The sequence below is a fragment of the Lepidochelys olivacea genome (assembly GCF_965140295.1).
Source record: "Lepidochelys olivacea isolate rLepOli2 genome assembly, chromosome: 1".
Classification (NCBI taxonomy): domain Eukaryota; kingdom Metazoa; phylum Chordata; order Testudines; family Cheloniidae; genus Lepidochelys; species Lepidochelys olivacea.
In genome coordinates, this window is record NC_140411.1 from 238,115,896 (window position 1) to 238,134,634 (window position 18,739).

An 18,739-nucleotide genomic window follows, 5' to 3' on the forward strand; every position below is an offset into this window, starting at 1 on the left:
TCAGCCCTTATTTAATAGTATGAAAAGAAAGCAGATAAATGTAAGTAGTCATGCTACCTTCATAAACTCGAGAGGACAGGTATGAGGAGGCAGAAGGAAGAATATTTTAACACATTTGAAAGGGAAATAAAAATTCTTCACTGAGCATCCTGTCTTTCTACTTCCTCTTGCTTGCTCTTTCAACACTAGATAGGTAGGTTTATATTGGTGACACAGGGAGATTACTGAGTGGGAAGAGCAGAGGGTTATTTCAGGTTACCATAAGTGCAAGTTCTCATTTTCATCAGTACCTACAGCATCATTGAAGAGCACATGGCAAATGGTGCAAAATCTCATGACAGGCATACACATAATGGACACCATTCATCCCTGGTGCCTCACTATTGATTTCAAGGCATGAATTTTGCTCTGTGTGTGTGTGTGTGTGTGTGAGAGAGAGAGAGAGAGAGAGAGAGAGAGAGAGAGAGATTGAGAACAATGACGTACCCAGCATGGTAACAACACACATAGGGAGACAAGAAAGGTTAGTGTTGGCAAGTGAAAAGGAAAAAAAAAAACTGCCTCAGACAGCCCAGGACCAACGGGCAGATTGGCCAGCCCACAGAGGGCATGTGAAAACACTGCCAAGGCCAAGGAAAAGATCTTCAAAGTGTTTGTTGTAATAGGCATCCATAACTGCTTGAGAGACAGCAACTGCTCGGCAAATTGTGTGGAGGCTGGGATCTTAAGTATCGGGAGTACGTCTGCATAGTACAGGACATGCTCGTTTAGAAGCCACTTCAGCAAATAATTTAAACGCATGCTTAGGTTCACCCCTATTCAGCAAGAGACAAATACATGTTTAACTTTAGGCTTGTGCTTAAGTCCAATTGCAGTCAATGCCAATGGGACTTAAGCATGTGCTTAAGTGCTTTGCTGAACATAGACAGACTGATGTATTAGAGCCTGAGACAGCACGTGTTAAATGAACACAAATTGTATGTTTTGTAAATGGCTGAGTGCCTACATTCCATTAAGGATTAAATGCTAGTGATCAGAAGTGTTTGGTATTGGTCAAATAGTTTTGGTGGCCTCAGTACATTTCCAAGTGAATAGGTATCCATGTTACAAAGACACATCACCATGAGAGGCAGTAACTGACCCCTGTGTTGTCAATTTCAGCATAAGCCAAGGAGTGAATTGACCATGAACATTCAACTACTCTTTCACAGAGAGAAATGTTCTCCCCAGGTCAGTAATTTTAGTTTAAGTTCCTTAAAGCAATGCCTGTATTAGGAATTTTAGGCAAATCTCCCATCATTGGTCTTATTTTTATCTAATAAAAATATAATCTGTAAAGTTTAATGGTTGATGTTCACCTGGTTGAATCAAAAAGTCAAATATTCCATTAGGGGAATCTACGTACCTGAGCTGTGGGTGTCTCTCTGTTCAGAATTCATCAATATGCTCAGCTGTTAAAATTGAAAGGACCAAATTTCTGCTCTCAGGTACGCTGGTACAAATATAGAACTCTTAAATCTACTGACTTTGGTATGTATATTCTGAACTTACATTAGTGTAACACACTAGACTTTGGCCAGGTATCTCTACAGGAGCCTAAGTAAAAATTATCTTAATACTTGGGCAAATAAATTAATCATAGTCAGATTTCTAGACAGCAATAATTCCAGTAGAAAAAGAATCAACCTGATCTGTTTTTTTCAGCTGTCTGCCTATCCCATGCTTCTGTTATAGTTCAACAGGCCAGAGAAGCAGCAGGAAAGAAATAAATCAGAAAAAGCTGACCCTGCTGCATCTATGACATCTTCAGGAAGTGATAGGGGAAGATAGGAGACTTCAAGCCCTGTGCATTTTGGCTCTGCTTGATTGCAGTGTATACATGAAAAGTGAAAATTCAAGGGAGCCACACACTTCAGACCCTCATTATTTCTATCACATTAGAGCGACGCCATGAAATGAACACTGGAGCCATTTTCTGATTTCACTTGCATTGGTGTAAATCCAGAGTAGCTCCAGTGACATCACTGGGTTATTTTGGATTTACACCACTATGTACATGAGGAGAGAATTTGGCCCTGCAGGTTATACAACATTCCACCATATTTATGAGGGATTTCTTTGCTCAAATAAAAGAAAGATGTGAAAAAAATTTAAAATACAGATATGCCCCTTTTCAACCTTAATTACTTTTTTGCAAAGCATTAGTTAGACTAGCAAAAGGTGCAAAATTATCGCCTGATTCTCATTTATACTAAGGTCTTAAAGTGTGTACTTATGTAATTTACAGCTATTTCAATTTACACCCACTTTAAAGCTTCTTTACATTGTCATAGTGGTATAAAAAGACTTCAGTATAGGTAAAAATCAGGCCCTGTATGTTTCAATGTGCTAGAATCACATCTGATGTTAGCAGTAAAATTTCAATAACATCCATGGACTTTTATGTGCTTACACTAATACTGAATTTGGCCCAATGTTTTTAGAAGTATCTTGTGGATAAGTAAAAACAACTGCACACAGGAAAAAAAACAATAAACTTCACCTTCCCCACAGTTAATGTAGTGTAGTTTTGCTAATTGAGCTTTCTCTGAAATTTTCAAAAACCCAACCCACGCGCGCCCCAAAACAAACCAAAAACCTTTATGTATGAACTCAGTGGGACAATTCAGGTACGTTTAATTAAGCACATGCATTTTGGTAGAATAGGAACTGACATCTAAAATTTGTGAGCTGCATGAGCACACTGTAAATCCAATATATTGAAACCAAAACAAACACCACACATTTTTTAAACAAAAAGAGATGAGAAAATAATCCATGCCCACCTGAGTAAGTTGATGAATTCTAAACAGCAACCCCTCACACACATTCAGGTACATAGATTGCTAGTTTCCTATTTATAGAAAATATTGAGGGCTGAAAAATTAACATTACTTAATATTCAGTTCCATGATTGAAGTTAAGCTTTTTGTACGCCAAGGCCAGCTGCAACTTCCCCTTCAAACTACGCAGAAAAAAAATCACCTTAGTCAACAACTGACATGTTGCTGCTTGACACAGGACCCAAGAGCTGACTCAATTAATAGTGCCTTAATTTGGTTTTGACTCCTTAGGGAGTGGACAGTCTCCTAGAGCATGGCATTAAAATGATGAGCAACTGTGATAGCCCTAATTTATTTTATATATTATGGCTTTTGGGTTGTTATGGACCTGCAATTTCTATTTAGCCTATCACTCAGCTAGAGTTAGCAGTGGGCATAAAAAAAAAAAGTCTGTCTGTGAATGTCACAGATTTGATTTACACTGAGATAATGTGTAATTTTGTTGTTCCCATGTTTCAAACCTCCAATTTATTGTGTCTTGATGTTTCAACTAGTTTCTGGATTGTTCTCCCACAATAAGACACCACTTGGCTGCTATTATTTAATGAGGCAAAACTGCAAGAGTCCAAATATTTCTGAACATGTTCTCATGTTTATCCATGATTATTGCCCCAGTATATGCAACTAATCAACCAACCATGATATAATCGGTGCAAAATTACAATATTTTTCTACCACACATGTAATACAATTGATTTCATGGAAATAAAATTAAACTAAAAAAACGTGCTGACATTTGTCCTTAATCATTGACTTAAGCTACTCTACTTAATATCAAAATAAAGATGCATGCATACTAGAAATTTGCTGTTTTAATTCCTGTTTGTAGCCAGATGGATATTAACTGCAATGTTTTACAAAAGAAAATTCACTCAGACAACTTTCTGTGAAAACATATCAGTTTTGATGGAACTTTCATTGGGAATATTTCTCAGGTCAAAACCAGAGGAAGCGAGAGAGAGAGAGAGAGAGAGAAACCTACTTGGAAATAAACCATAACATTGTGGGTAGAGCAGTCACCTGGGATATTGGAGATTGAGGTGCAGGTCCCAGTTCTGCTGAATTCAGGGCAGGGACTTGAACTTGGTTAGCCCACCAGGGAGGGTATTTCTCAAAAATTTTGAAAGGTCTTGGTTTTGTCCTGATGCAGAATAAACTAAATGCTGAAACCTCAACATTTTTACAAGAAACTGAATTCTTGTTTTCCTGCACCCATGCTCAGGAGCTCTCAGGGTAGGTATGTTCGCCCTCCCATCTGAACTGTCTGGCTCCCTTTTAAACTGATCTTCCAGTCGGATCAGGCTCTGCAGGTGTAGGGGGCGGGGGTGTAGTCACCTGGGCCAACAACTGCTCCTTAACCCCTTCAAAAGAAGGGGTTTATAGACCCTGTCACAGTATGGACATTGGTATGTGTGGATAATTCAAATTTTCTATTCTTTAAAATACATTGTATTGGTATTTTAAATGTTTTAAATAAGGATTTGACTCCATCAGAATTACAATATAAACAATAAGGTAGATAGTCCCTTCCCCCGCTATGTTAAATCATTTAACAGAAAAGGCCAGTCTTAAACATAACACTGTTTCAGTAATAAGCACTTAATTTGGTCTGAAGAGTATGCACACTCACATGAGTCAGTGAGAAATCGGAGTGTAGTCCAATTCTCTTTAATTCTAGAATTTTTAGCTACATAACGATAAGTCTGAGTTTGCAGTACCTCCTGCAAAAGCAGAGCAAGAGTTTTCATAGTTGCACAAAGTGACAATTTATGTCTATGAAATCAGGATAATCAGTTTAGAAATGATAGACAGAGGAATTTATAATTAAAATCTCTTCCACTTTTTGGGTTTCCACAGCCTGAGCCCACACCCTAGGCCTCAACTTGGCTAAAACACAATTCAGCAGGACAAAAATTATCAGGTTAATAGATGTAAAAGACAAAGAGTTTCATGCTATAGGCATCTGCACTTTCAAGACACACCAAACATTTATTCTTCACAAACTCCTTAATTATTTATTACTACCCATTTTTACTAATGCATAGTAAAAATACAAGTAACTCTTGAACAGAGAACTATCATTAGATATGGCTTAGGCTATGCTTTCTAGTCGCATGAGAAAAAGGACAGATTTGACTAGAAAGTTGTCTGAGATGAGAAGACAGACAGAAGCAAGTAAATACAATAATTTTTTTATCAAGAAAATCTCCTAACGAATACTTTCCGCTTGGAACTTAACCAAACATCCACTATGGGGAAAGGGAAAGTTGATACTATTTAAAAAACAAGGATCTCTCAGCCATTAATATAAAGAAAATGACCCACTGAACCAGTCTCCTTGATCTAAATATATCAGTATGTTCAGAATATCTAACATCCCCTGGCAGGAGAGCAACATTAAAGTAAAACATCACAATTCAGTGATTTTGGAACGCCATTGACTATATTAAGATGATCCCTAGAATTACTAGTTAGATACATAATGGGTAGGAAGACAATGTACAGCATACGGTAACATTTTACAGATGAAAACTATCCACCTATTATTCCTTCCATTAATATGGTCCACTGATCTTGTACACCATTAACTACAGCACATATTCTACTGTAAAAGATTAGTTTCTCTGTCATCATTTTAATAGTTGTCCCTAAACTCTCATCTCCTTGGCTCACAGTTCTTGTCTGCACTGGAACTGAACTCTGTATCAACTGAGCCACTGGTAAATGAACTGGTTGTATTGTACATCCACACTACCCATGTTGGAGTGGTTTAAGTTTTGCCCTCTATCCACAAGAGCACTGTTCTAAACAGTTTAATTTACAGAGTCCTCTGGTTACCTACCCCGCAATTCCCACTCAGCTCCCAGCAGTCTGGGAGCAGACTCAAGGCCACTAGTGCTCTGTGGGATGGTAATGGGAGGATTAGATGAATTATTAAACAAGATGAGTGGTAATGTGTTCTAACTGGCCATTAGACCATTTCTAGGGGTTTTTTTGTGTGCAGACACAAAGGATTTTACAAATATTCAGAGGTGATGTGTTTGCGGGGGAGGGCATGCAGCTGCTTGGCTTGTACTAAGCATGCTCACTAACATCCGCTGAAGCTTCTGCCCTCCCTCTGCCCTTTCCCTCCCTCCCTTCCCTCCTATCCCCCTCCCGCCACTATTGGCAGGTACAGGTCGTCTCTGCAAATATTCAAGGGGCTTCTATCAGTTTAATTTCCCTAGTGTAGACCAGGTTATAGTTTCTGCATTGTAGTGCCTGGCCCAAATGAAAGCCAGTCTATTGAAGGCAGGCCTAGGGCACAATTAAGACACAGAGCCTTTCACTTCTAAGTCACTAGCCTGAAACAGCCTAAGATCACTAATGATCAAAAAGAGCTTATGTGAAAAACTGGTGGTCTTAGTCCCACTTCACTGTAGGGCAGGGTCTATATAGCACATAAAAGCTAACGCAAAAACTCTGAATTTTTACTGGCAATCTCAGTAGAGAGGCCAAGGACTGAACTGGCCTGGAGTCTGAAGTCTCCTCTCCAAGCCTGAGTGTTGCTTTATCATGTGGATGTTCGCTATCTTTGGAAATCTACTGACATTTCCTATTGACTGCTGATCTTCAATCCAGGATTATGCATTATTATTAAAAAGAAAACAAGCTCTGATTGTTATTTCACCTGGATAATTTCCCTTTCCTCTTACATTTCTACGGTGTGGTCACAGCTTCATAAATTATTGTGCTGGGTGAGTTTTCCTGTCCAGCAAAAATTTTCAAGATTTAAAAAAATGTCCATCCCAAATCAGATGAAAAGTCAAAAATCTCAAAAATGTTGTGACCCTAAAATCAGAAAAATATTTCAGGTAGGTAATTTCAGTGTTTCATTTTGATAGTTTTGAAACATTCTGTTTTGATTTTGACCTTTTAAAATTCTTTTTTTTTGTTTACTATTACTTAACTTAAAATTCTAAATGAAAAGTCATTTTGAACCAAAAAACAGAACCTTTTGTTTAGAAAATGTTGAAACTGGATGTTTTCACAATTTCAAAACTTTTTTTCCCTGAAAAATAATTCTGAAATTAGGCAATTGTTGAAACCAATCTAAAAAGATTTGGTTTCCCTGAATCACCATTTTTGATGGAAAACATATCCTGTCAAAAAATTCCCAGCCAGCTCTAATAAATTATTTTTCCAATCTCTTTGTTGCCTGTGGGTGATTAGTCCTGTTAAATGCTATAATTGTTCCACCTCAGAAGTGGGCACAGCAGTGTCTGGAGTTGTCATTTTATATGGGCTGTAGAAAGCTTTGGGATCTGTTTGGCAGAAAGCTGCTAAAAACAATATAAGCTATTATATGGAAAACGATCACGTACATTAGATAGGTTGTTGAATCCATTCAATAACTGCTTCACATAGAGATTTAAGTCTTTCATTCTTTTGTGTTCAAGATCTGTAAAAGGTAAATGCCACCAGTGGGGAAACCTGAAACAGAGAACATGTAGACATTTTATTTCTCCTGAAAAAATATGATATTATTTACTCTATGGTACATAAGAATAGCAGGACATCTTTAAGATTTTGTCTTAATTATTATTTTTATTTAAGAAGAGGGACTGTGGTCTAGAGGATAGGGCACTAGAGGTTGACTCCTGAGACAGAGGTTCTATTCCTTGTTCTGTTAATAACTTCTTGCGTGACCTTAGGCAAGATGCTTCAGCTTTGTGTCTCCCTTCCCATCCCACCCTTTGTCTGTCTATTGCATTGTAAAGGCCAGATTTTTAAAGGTATTTAGGGCACCTAATAAGCACCTATCTGCATCTTTAGATGCTTATATTCCTTTAAAAGTCTGGCGCTAAGTGCTTCAGGGAAAAGACGGTCTTTGTGCTTGTATAGTACCTAGCACTGATGTCAGCTTTTGGCTCTAGGCCAACTGTAATAAAATTCTACTATTTCTAATAATAATGAATGACAAAAAAGTATTAACGAAATCTTGCAGCCTCTCATCAGTACAGCTTTGCTTCCTCCCTTGCCTCCAACCCCCATTTCTTCTGTCTATTTAGATTGTAAGCTCTTCAGAAAAGGTTGTATCTTGTATTGGGTGTTTGTACAGGGCCTATCACAATGGATCCCTGATCCCTACTGTGGCCTGAAGGTGCTACCACAAAGCAAGTCATATATGGAAACACAATAATAATAGATAATAATGCTCTTTGATTGGATTTTAACAACATTAATTTTACTTTGGTTTAATAATTAAAAAAATATTTCTCTAGTATTTTTCTACATCATGGGTCCTGTGCCAACTTCAAATTTTACAGCTGTTGAAGATACCTAATGTTTTAAATATTTTTTCACTTAAGTGTGTTATAAAAGCTATAAAAGCAGTAAATTCCAAAGCATGGCTCGATCAGCCAGAAGGTTAGCTTTCTAACAGTGCACCTTATTGGATTACATTAACCTTGAACTGGAAGGACTATTTCTCTCTCAAAATGAGGGAATGTATTGTGCGTCTCAGAAGAGCTACCTGAGCTAAATTGCATGTGAAGGTTTTGAGATATGGATTACTAATATTAAAATGAGATTGTTAAACGAATATTATACTTTGCATCCTCTCATCTACATGATTTACAACAGTGGACGTTTCAATTTGATTGTATTAAGTTTCTCATCACCACTCCAGGCATTTAACAGTGACTCATTTACATTCTCCTTTTTCTGGTATAACCCTGTTTATCCTCTCAGGAGACACTTGAAAGCTTCAGATGAGTAGAGAGCCAGCCAGCCGTTCAACACAGTGAAATGACACTTGAACAGACTTTTTGAGAGCCTGCTGGTCAGATCCTTACTTTGAACAGGCTGTGCCCAATTCCAGAGCTCAGTGAAAAGCTGCCACTAGCTTTTAAAAGGCCAGCTAGATTACAACACATTGAGTTGTAGTTTGCAGCTGTACAGAGGAACACTGGCTAGCTCTGCAGACCAGCTGGTTGTGAAAGTCTATGCAGGCAAATGACATTCTCATCTAGTGAAAAACTGAATGACTTAAGTAAATTAAACCTGATTTAAGGCCCAATCATGCCCCCAATGAAGTCAATGACAGTTCTGCCTTTCACTTAAGAAAAAAAAAAGGAACAGGCCCTAACCCCTCTTCTCCTCCCACATGCACACGCATCCTCCAGAAAGAAAGGCTCAGTCGTTTGTTGTTAAATCATCCCACTCCCAGAAATAAATCTGCCTTGAAAATAATGAGTGAAAAAAGTATACCTCACAGGTGGCTGTGGACAACTAGAATATAGCAAAGTTAGGCTGCCACAACAGACTATGATCAGTTTCCCCTAGATCCTATGACAGACGTGAAAGATTCGAGGGCCTTATAGGCTGAATTTGTGTTGCTAGCAAATATAACCACCACATATTCTTCACATTTTTGCTTACGTAGCGAGAACCATTTAATGGCAGAATAATGAGGACTAATGTGCTGTCTTACTCCGGGAGGGCGTGTGATGGAAATTGCTTCTGTAGATGGCTGTGAAGTTTTGAAAATTGTTCAAATGATTTTTCCACAAAGGTGACCACCTGGCAGGTTTGCACCACCTGGACTAAATATAGCTGCATTGGGGAAAAAACAGAAATGATTAGAGAGAGGCTGATGCCAAAAAGGCACATGCAGGACTACAAGGAAATTTCAACAAAGAAAAACTTTTCTGTAATGTAGCTACACGTGCCTGAAAATGCAATTTGTAATTTATAGGCGTAGTTGTATAAAAAGGAATTTATCTGGATGGGATGCAGTTCAAACACTGAAATATCACCACTGAGTGCGAAAACTAATAATGCTCCATTGAAGCAGCGTACAGCAAGTTCTATCAGGCTTCCTAATTTTGTGCTGTGCTTTCCTTATGGGTGCTATAATTAGCTCTTGATTTATTTTTCACTACAGGGCAGGAACTGTCCTCCTTAATGGCTCCCCGCTAATAGCTCTTTGCCTGGTTTTATTTCCCTCCAGAATCTCATTGCTTATGGCACTGCTGCTCATTCTATGATCCTTTCTTTGTAACATTTTATATAACCGAGGCAGGAGAGCGTGTAAGCTAAAGGAAGAGTAGTTAAAGATCAAGCGAAAGGAGGGCAAGTGGAGAGCGAAATACATACAGAGTCAGGCTTTTTGCTGAACCCTAAAATGGTTGCTCGGGCAATTGACCTCTCTGCATCCAGCAGGTTGGATTCCTGAGGAACATTCTGTGAAGCTGTAGACTTGGCAAAGCCTGTGGCTAACATTTGTGCAAGCGTATGGATCAGGTTATTGAGTTTGACAGGGAAGCACTCTAAACTTTCCTTTATTTTCCTGAGAAAACAAAACAAAAAGAAGATCAAATGTAAACGCTTATCTTCATGCGTATATTTCCCTTTGCTTCCATTTCCTGGTGCCTGCTGCCATGACAGCAACTAAAAATCAAACACACACAACACGCATGCACACACACTCTCTCTCGTCACCATTTGTTTGCAGCAGTTCAATTTACGCAGCAATTGAGCCCAGTTTGGATAAATTATTCCACCAATCTCCAAAGGACTCGGGTGTTGTATCAACCAGGCAAGGTACTAACAAGCTTCAAGAGGACTTTATTTTCAAAGTGGAAACCTCTTCACCAAGCTGCTGCTGCTGCTGCACCCTCTGTAGTTTTCTCCCAGCCTCTCAACTCCTCCCCACTCCTTCCTGTTTCCTGTCCTTTCAGACTCCCAACAGCCAGTGCTCCCAATTCTAATAATTACAAGCAACATCTAAACACCACATTGGGCTGGGTGTGTTATCAGGAAAGTAAAAAATACACTCACTAGGCTAACAACCTAGGTAACCCACCTGACTTATCTCAGTGGCTCTTATTCCTGATTACCTGGACCCACCCCACCCCTGCTTTGGAGAAAAGAGGCACACACAATGCCTCCATGCATGTCAAGAAGCAGCAATTGCCACAGGGAGAATCAGCACTAAAGTTGAGACTCTCAAAGCTGATTCAGTGATTCACTTATTGGAGTCTGTGTTGCTAAATCCCTGAGTGGACTTTAAAAATCTCAACCCATGATCCTATTTGCCCTTTGTGTAGCTACATAAGAAAGAAAGACCTCCCTACACCATCTTTCCCCATTTAATTCCCATGCAAGATAAGCCAGAACACAGTTCTCACTTCCCAGAGCTTTGGGATCCTTCAGGATGAAAGGCACTATATGCAAATAAGCATGACCACTTCTTCAGATCAAATGTGAATTCTGTTTGGAGAATGGCACTTGCAAAATTATATCACAAGTAGTCCTTGAAGGGGGAGAGGAACTGCCCCTAAAATCCAGTTGCCCTGTTTAATCCAGTTGCCATTTGAATCTATTTTCACTGTGCTGTTAAGTTTCCTCTCTCTTCCTCTATTTACATAGGCTTTGGGGTCAGATTTCTGGGAAATCCAGTATAGTTGTTGATATTGTGGAGGGCCAGCCATTTAGACTTAACTACACAGCCCCCCAAAAAAACCGTAAGAGTCCCAGAGGTTTCCCAATGTTGGGTCTTAATTGGGACTCAAATACATGTTTAAATCTATTGCTAGTCAGAAGTGCACTTAAGCACATGCTTAACTTTTAACCACCTGTTTAAGTCCCATTCACTTAGGACTTCAGCACATGCTTAAAGTTAAGTATGTACTTGGGCTATACTGGGAAAAGCAAGACTTTTCTGAATTGAGACCCGATTTTTCTGAACTGAGACCTAAGTTTGCATGACCTCTGACATTCAGGCTGAAGACTCTGGTATCTTTCACAAATGCAGTCATACCTCAAAGAAGAGACTCAGATGCAGAATTAACTCAAATGTTGTGCAATTTATCATGTAGAGATTAGCCACATTAAACTGAGTAAGGGTGGAAGTTGAAGATACATATTTTTTCTTAATGTAATATGAGGAAAATAATCTTCCAATAAGGCAATGTAATTATCAACTTAATAAGCTTTCTTCAAAGAGGCAAACACAGCCCATTTTATAAACGCAACAATTTAGGAGTCTCATGCAAAACAAGAAAATAAATCTTAATTTAGGATATTATTGGAAAATCAATACAGTGCTGATTAATTGGGCCACATCCAAGGTTGTAAAACTTTTCTTTCTTTAGTTCCTAAGGAAAAGAGTATTATATTTAAAGTGTAGTTTAATCACTTGATAAATCACGGGCATGTGATTTGGGTTGTGGAATCTGTAGTTCTACTATAATATAGAAAAGCAGCCAGAAAAATCAGAGTATTACTGGAAGAGAATAATGTTAATTTTACAGCTAAACACTATTCAGTTTAATCTAACTTGTATGACACATGCCTTTGCTTACAGTGTACAACCAACCTGATATTCAGACAATATCACTATTGCAGAGCAGCTGATATCAGAGGACCATAATTCAGGCAATTCGTCTCTTTAATGGCTTGTTGTTCTTTCTATGGGCCCATTAAACCTTTCAAATGATTTTAACCTGTAGACTGCTAATCACAAACCTTTACTTTATACTTGAAAAAATATTTACTTTATTAAATACTTAAAAAGGATGCTACCAACTACATTTTTGAAAAAATTATACATATATAGAAAAAATGCAGCAACTCATTTAACACATTAAAAACGATGTGCTGGAAGGTCTTTTTTGCTCTTCTGTTGATGTTTGTGTCTTCTCTGCAACAGGCAAACAAGCTTGGGCTCTGATCAGGCAATTGGTTCTGTGCTGGGGACCCCTTCACCCACACGTAGTCAATAGATGCTCCACGGGGTTGCCAGGCACTTCCAGTACAGATCCATATACTGGACTATATAGGGAAAGAGTGACACTGACTATACATAAAGTGCTAACAAATGTGCAAATAAAAATGAAAAAAACAGAGGGCTGATTTTATTTCTAGTAATCTTGTAACTGTAGCTGGCACACAATTTTCAGGCAAAATTTTAATTTTCCTCTTAACAGTATCCCTTTAGGAGTCAGGTTAGTTTCTGGCCTGCTTTTCAGAAAAGTGAGTTGTGTTTTCAGTGTAATTCACATATACCAATTTTATGCCTCCTAATGGCCGAGTTAAATTTGGATTTCATGTGTGGTTCTCAGCATTCCTAAGGAACTGTTAAACTCCTACACAAGTCAGGGTGTGCAGAGACTTAGACGGCTGTTCTCTGAAGTGGGGATGGGCAAATAAAGTTTGGCCTACATCTCCCCAAGTAGCCAGTGATTTGGGGTGCTCAATTTTTGGGTGACCAATTGGGGAAAGGTGGGTGCCCAGTGCTTTCTGCAAACCAGGCCCTCTTCATGGGATCTCACAACAGAGGCACTCAAAATCTCCAGCCACAAATGCAAATCTTGGCCTTATATATAAAGTAAGAATCCTTTGCCCCAGACTTCAGCCTAATTTTAGTGTTAAACCTGAACCCATTATTGAAGTTTTGAAATGTTCCAGGAAAGCTTTTTATTTCCAGCTGGGACAGGACCTGCCACCGTACAGTAGGATCAGCAAGACTGTCTCATGGCATCATCAGGTATGATGAAGTGAAATTCCTCATAAGAAAGCCTCTGGAGAGTCTGCCATGCAGGCTGAGGTGTTCAAAGGCTCTTTTGCAAATTGCGGCAGTAGCTGCTAGGCACCCCCAAACACACAATCATGACTCCCTTGAGGAGGACATCTGTGAGTTACTGCACACATGAAGTTCCTCCTGGACTCTATGGAGGAATGATGGTTGGGCCTCTGTAGAGGACCTGAAAGAGGTCACACGCCCTGTGACAGAACAACTCATTTTGAAGATTTACCTTCAAGGGCAATCAAGCGTTATGGAGAGAAACACACACACACAACCTGGATCCCCAACATCCCGCAAATGTATCAAGTAAGTCTGAATTGCTAAGCCATATCAAAAACCTTATCCTGACTTTTCTCTCAACACCTGACAGCAATGCTGCAGTCATCCCTACAAGTCTAGGGCTTCAGTAAGCCTAATAGGCCCTGTGAGTGGAAGAGAAAAGGGAAGGATGTACATGAGCATGAAAACTCATTTGCAAGTTCTCCCAACCCAGCTCAGCGACTCCGCCCATCCTGTCAATTTTACTGCTTCACACACCTCTTCCTTACCCTGACCCTGACTGTTAAGAATCAGCTTGCCAGGTGCAGAGCCAGCTTAGCCTCTTACTAATATGTAACCATGGGACTGAAACTGACTCAATTTCAGTAGAGCCCACGAGAAAGAAAAAATGAGTTGGTCTGTTTTCCACAGAGAGTATATAGGATCTTAGTCAGAAATCCATTTAGGGCAATAATCATCCTGCTGTCTGGGGCCTGTTGTAGAGCAGTGAATACCAATATATTGAAGGTTTCAGAGTAACAGCCGTGTTAGTCTGTCTTTGCAAAAAGAAAAGGAGTACTTGTGGCACCTTAGAGACTAACCAATTTATTTGAGCATGAGCTTTCGTGAGCTACAGCTCACTTCATCGGATGCATACCGTGGAAACTGCAGAAGACATTATATACACACAGAGACCATGAAACAATACCCCCTCCCACCCCACTGTCCTGCTGGTAATAGCTTATCTAAAGTGATCATCAAGTTGGGCCATTTCCAGCACAAATCCAGGTTTTCTCACCCTCCGTCCCCCCCCACTCCCCAAACTCACTCTCCTGCTGGTAATAGCCCATCCAAAGTGACCACTCTCTTCACAATGTGTATGATAATCAAGGTGGGCCATTTCCAGCACAAATCCAGGTTTTCTCACCCCCCCCCCACCCTCATACACACACAAACTCACTCTCCTGCTGGTAATAGCTTATCTAAAGTGATCATTAAGTTGGGCCATTTCCAGCACAAATCCAGGTTATATATATTATATTGAAGATTCCCCATCTCCTGGCCTTCCCTAGAATGCAGTGCGGGATACATCTATTCAGCCTGTCGTTTTACAGTGGAGGCTGCTTGGCAGGGGAGAATAAGAAGTTTGCCTTTGTTCCTTTGCGATGCACACACTGTGATTATTGCTTGCTGCTGTGAATCATCTGCGAGCACACTTTGAGATGGTAGTTTTGTCTCTGCCCTTTCAGATGTCATCAACCTCCACTGGTGTTTTAGCTAGCTGGGGCATGGATTGCCGAGGGATATGCTGCCAGCTGGGGAATGGCATTCGTCTGACTGGCAGAGGATTTGTGTTATGAGGGTGGTCTAGTTTTGCAGTCCTTGGTATTGTGGTTTGGAATCTACACGCATGACCTGTGCAGCGATGGGTACATAATAAATTATTCCATTAATAAATAAAGTAAACAGATAACACCTCTTTAGCATCTCCCCTGCTGTCAAGCTTTCAAAGATGTGAATTGCTAATTTTCTGGTAATCTTCAGATCCACTGTGCAGCTCTCATTCATGGGCAGGAGCAGTGGGGTTGCTTGTGTACTGCAATGAATTCAAACGCTTCAGTCATAGCATGGAACCAATTTTAATCTATTTAAAATAATTATAAATCATTTTAAGAACACTTTTTAAAATGTCACACATCATGGGGACATTTGAGGGAGATAGCACTTTGCTGTTAATCAAACTTGGAGATCTCTTTCCAGGAGTAGGAAGGGTTTCCTGTTCTGTGGATAAAATGTTTTCTGGGGGTAGAGAAGGGATGGGAAAGGGGAGGAGATCAAACTGAGTTTCAAGGCTCAAACTGAGTTTAGGGCAGGGATACACTATAGGCAGCTATTTCATGTGCTCCCTTAAATTAGCTTGTCATGGGTAACCTGGGCCCAGACTCCCCTTAAAAGGACCAGCCACCAGGTGACATACCTTCCTCATCCCCCCAGTGCCACTCTGTACCAAAAGGTAGGCTTCACAATGGCTAATGTTTGGTCATGTTCTCCAGTCAGGTGGGAACTTCCTGTTCAGCTGCAACCAGGAAATCCACTATATCTCTGGCAATGTTCTTGTCTTCCTAAGTAAAATATGATGTGACCAGGACTTGGGTGCCACTATGGTCCTCAGTCACCTGCCTCTGCAGTTCCAGGATTTCAGCCTGGTTCCTATCAGCAGTAGCAGCCTTTTCCTCCAGTTCACTGCAGTCCACTACTCTAGAGAACTGCTGTGTAGCTACTGCCATTATTGTAGCTTCTGTCATTCATGTGATCTTAGGGTATGTCTACACTGCAATGGAAGCCTAGGGTTAGAAGAACTCAAGTTAGCAGACCCTGGGTTTGTTAATCTAGGACTCAAGTGTCTACACTTATTTGTAATCCCACGTTAGGAATTATTGAACCCTGGGTCCCAGCCTGGTGCTCCAGCATCTAGACTGCATTATGTGGGGCTGAGTCCAACCACCCATATCCCGGACTTCCTAGCGCCCTCCCAAAATTTGGCCGCTCTAGCCCTTAGTTTGTGGTGCAATGTGGGAAAACTTGACTGTCCACCAAACTTGACTGTCCAAAGAACAAAGAAAATTGGCGCATGGGATTGTGGGATATTTTTGGTGGACTCCCTGAGCACAAGTCCAGTGGGGCTGTGTCTACATGGCGAAGCAATAGGGCTTGAACCCTGGGTCCTGGCTTGATTCAGGCTCAGACTGTTCAGTCTTATGGGATCCTGGGTCCAAGCCCTGGGTTAGAGAAATTTGTGTTTAGACGGAAGGGGAACTAGGTCTGAGCCCAAGTTCAAACCCTGGTCTTACACGCAGTGTAGATATACCCTTAGTGTTTGTGCCACAGGTTACCCAGACCTTTGTAAAATAACCAACTGTTCCTCTTAGAAGGTCTTTCTGGAGGCCTGGCAGGTCTTTGTATCTTTACAAGCCCCCCAGTAATTCATTTCTGTACTTACCATCTTATCACCTCTCTCTACACAGGTTCAACACCCTGGTCCTGCACTCCTGGGCCAGTTTCCACCCCCCTACCCAAACCAGCTTCTTTTGCCAGGGTGCATAGAGCTAGTCCCTGAATGATCAGTTCCTGGAGCTTAGTCTCCAGCTCTTTTTCCATCTGGGTAACTTGCTGCTCCAAGGCAGACTTGACATTCTCTAGCCCCAACTTCTCCATTGCTCTGCTCAAGAAGAGGGGGTTGGTGAAAAGTCTCTCTCTCTTTCACTTCTATTTCAGTTCTTCTCATTTGTCCCTGTGATAGACAAGAGGAATTGGAGTAACTGCTTGGTCTCAAGAGAAAAAGTCTATCTTTTAGTTTGGAGACTTCTTTCTCAAGATTTAACTTGGCTCCTACACACATCTGTTCCTTTAAGTACTTCTTTTCATCCTCTAACTCTTCCAGCTGGGTAATGAGACTCGGTTTCTGGTGGTCTCTTCCTGCAGTGACTCTTGTGTCATCTGCATGTGGGCTCCCAGGTCTGCCAATTTATCTTCTGGCTTAAATGACTTGTTCTCTAATTGATTTTGCTGTCCTGAGACACTTTTCAAGCTGACTTGTGGTTCTGTCACTTCCTTCCATGAGTACAAAGTATTTCTTTTACCAGGTAGAGGCATCTTAATCTCATTGGTCAGCCTTTCACATTCACTCTCCCATGCTTGCTTTGCCCTTTCAAGGTCTGCTTCTATTTGCTTGGTTCATTCCAGCTGTGTAGCTAGACTCTCCAAAGCCTGGGATATTTCCACCTAGTTTCTGTGATTTGGGCCTCATGAATTTTTGCCCAGTCATCCAAATCCTGATAGAAAGCTTCCATCGAGGCCTGCAGCTTTTAGATTTGTTTTACAGTCACATCATAGCTCTTGTTCCCAGCATTTCCCTGGACCTTCAGATCCCTGGAGTCTTTTTTCTGGCTTGCTCAACCCCATAATCCTGTTGTCCTCGAGGTTAGCTGGTTGAACCCTTCTTTTGAGTGGAACCCATTCTGGTTCCTCAGTATGACCTGGTTCCTTTACCAAATAATTCAAGATCCCCAAACTCTCATCTCTAGGGCTGAGAGTAGCGTGAAGGTATCTACCCTAACCAATGGGAAGCTTGAAACCCATAGCCATCTGCCTACCTTTAATTTTACATGCTCAGACTGATTTCCTGGACTACTCCATATTCACCTAGTCTTGTAGGCTCTATCTTTCTCATAATTAAACTGCATCTACCTTAGGGCAACATCTTTCTATGTGATCATTCTTCCCACAACCAAGACAGACTGTCCATGGGTCATCACACTTTCTTGCCCCAAAAGTAGATCCCCACGGTCTTTTGTTCAGACTTCATAATAGCCAGCAGTTTCTGGCAGGGTGTCTTTGGCATCCTGGCTCTCCCCCGTTCCTCTGGTGCTCAGTGCAACCAGGCCAGCTTTACAATCATTGCCTTCCCTTTCGGTGTCGATGACAATTGACTCTTTACCATTGTGGAACCTCCTTCACAGCCCTCTGAGGCTGCTCAGACATTCCTCCTCCCCCCCAAATGGAGCTGAACTCCAACAGCTGTGGCTGCCCCTCCATATGCTGACATGGGAGGATAAAAATTTCACAGCCAAGGAAGGTGTCTGCACTGTGGCGCTTGGTCATCCCTCCTGGATGGGAGAGGATCTCAGAATCCCACTGCTGGTACCACTAGTCACAATCTGTGCCTGCCCTGTAGCACCTCTTTGCTGAGCTAGTGCTGCAGGCACTATCTATCTCACTTTCCCTTCTCTCAGGGCCCCTTAAAAATTCTACACAATCTGAAGGGGTGTAAGAAAACTCCCCTGATGGGGTTCTTTTTTATTAAATGGAAATGAAGTCTCTTCCCTTTGGCGCATGGGTTGCACTGCCTCCTCCTTAGTCTCTGGGAGCTCCTCTCCCTTATGAGAGCTTCTCTCTGTGAGCAACTCTCTGCAATTGAGCCCAGCGACCTTTTATCAGGCTCAGGTGTTTGTTATTCAGTTAAGTG

The 18,739-nt window shown here is 40.8% G+C and overlaps 1 protein-coding gene across 1 annotated transcript in view; it reads right to left on the reverse strand.

Moving 5' to 3' along the window:
* The window catches only part of PIK3C2G (phosphatidylinositol-4-phosphate 3-kinase catalytic subunit type 2 gamma), a gene marked incomplete at its 5' end in the record, with an annotated part of 290,505 nt that overhangs the window by 53,649 nt on the left and 218,117 nt on the right, over positions 1 to 18,739 (reverse strand). Inside the window, 3 exons of the mRNA XM_084630371.1 lie at positions 7,247 to 7,355; positions 9,358 to 9,479; positions 10,023 to 10,215. Of these exons, the coding sequence (XP_084486497.1) occupies positions 7,247 to 7,355; positions 9,358 to 9,479; positions 10,023 to 10,215 (424 nt within the window). The remainder of the gene's footprint in view (positions 1 to 7,246; positions 7,356 to 9,357; positions 9,480 to 10,022; positions 10,216 to 18,739) is intronic.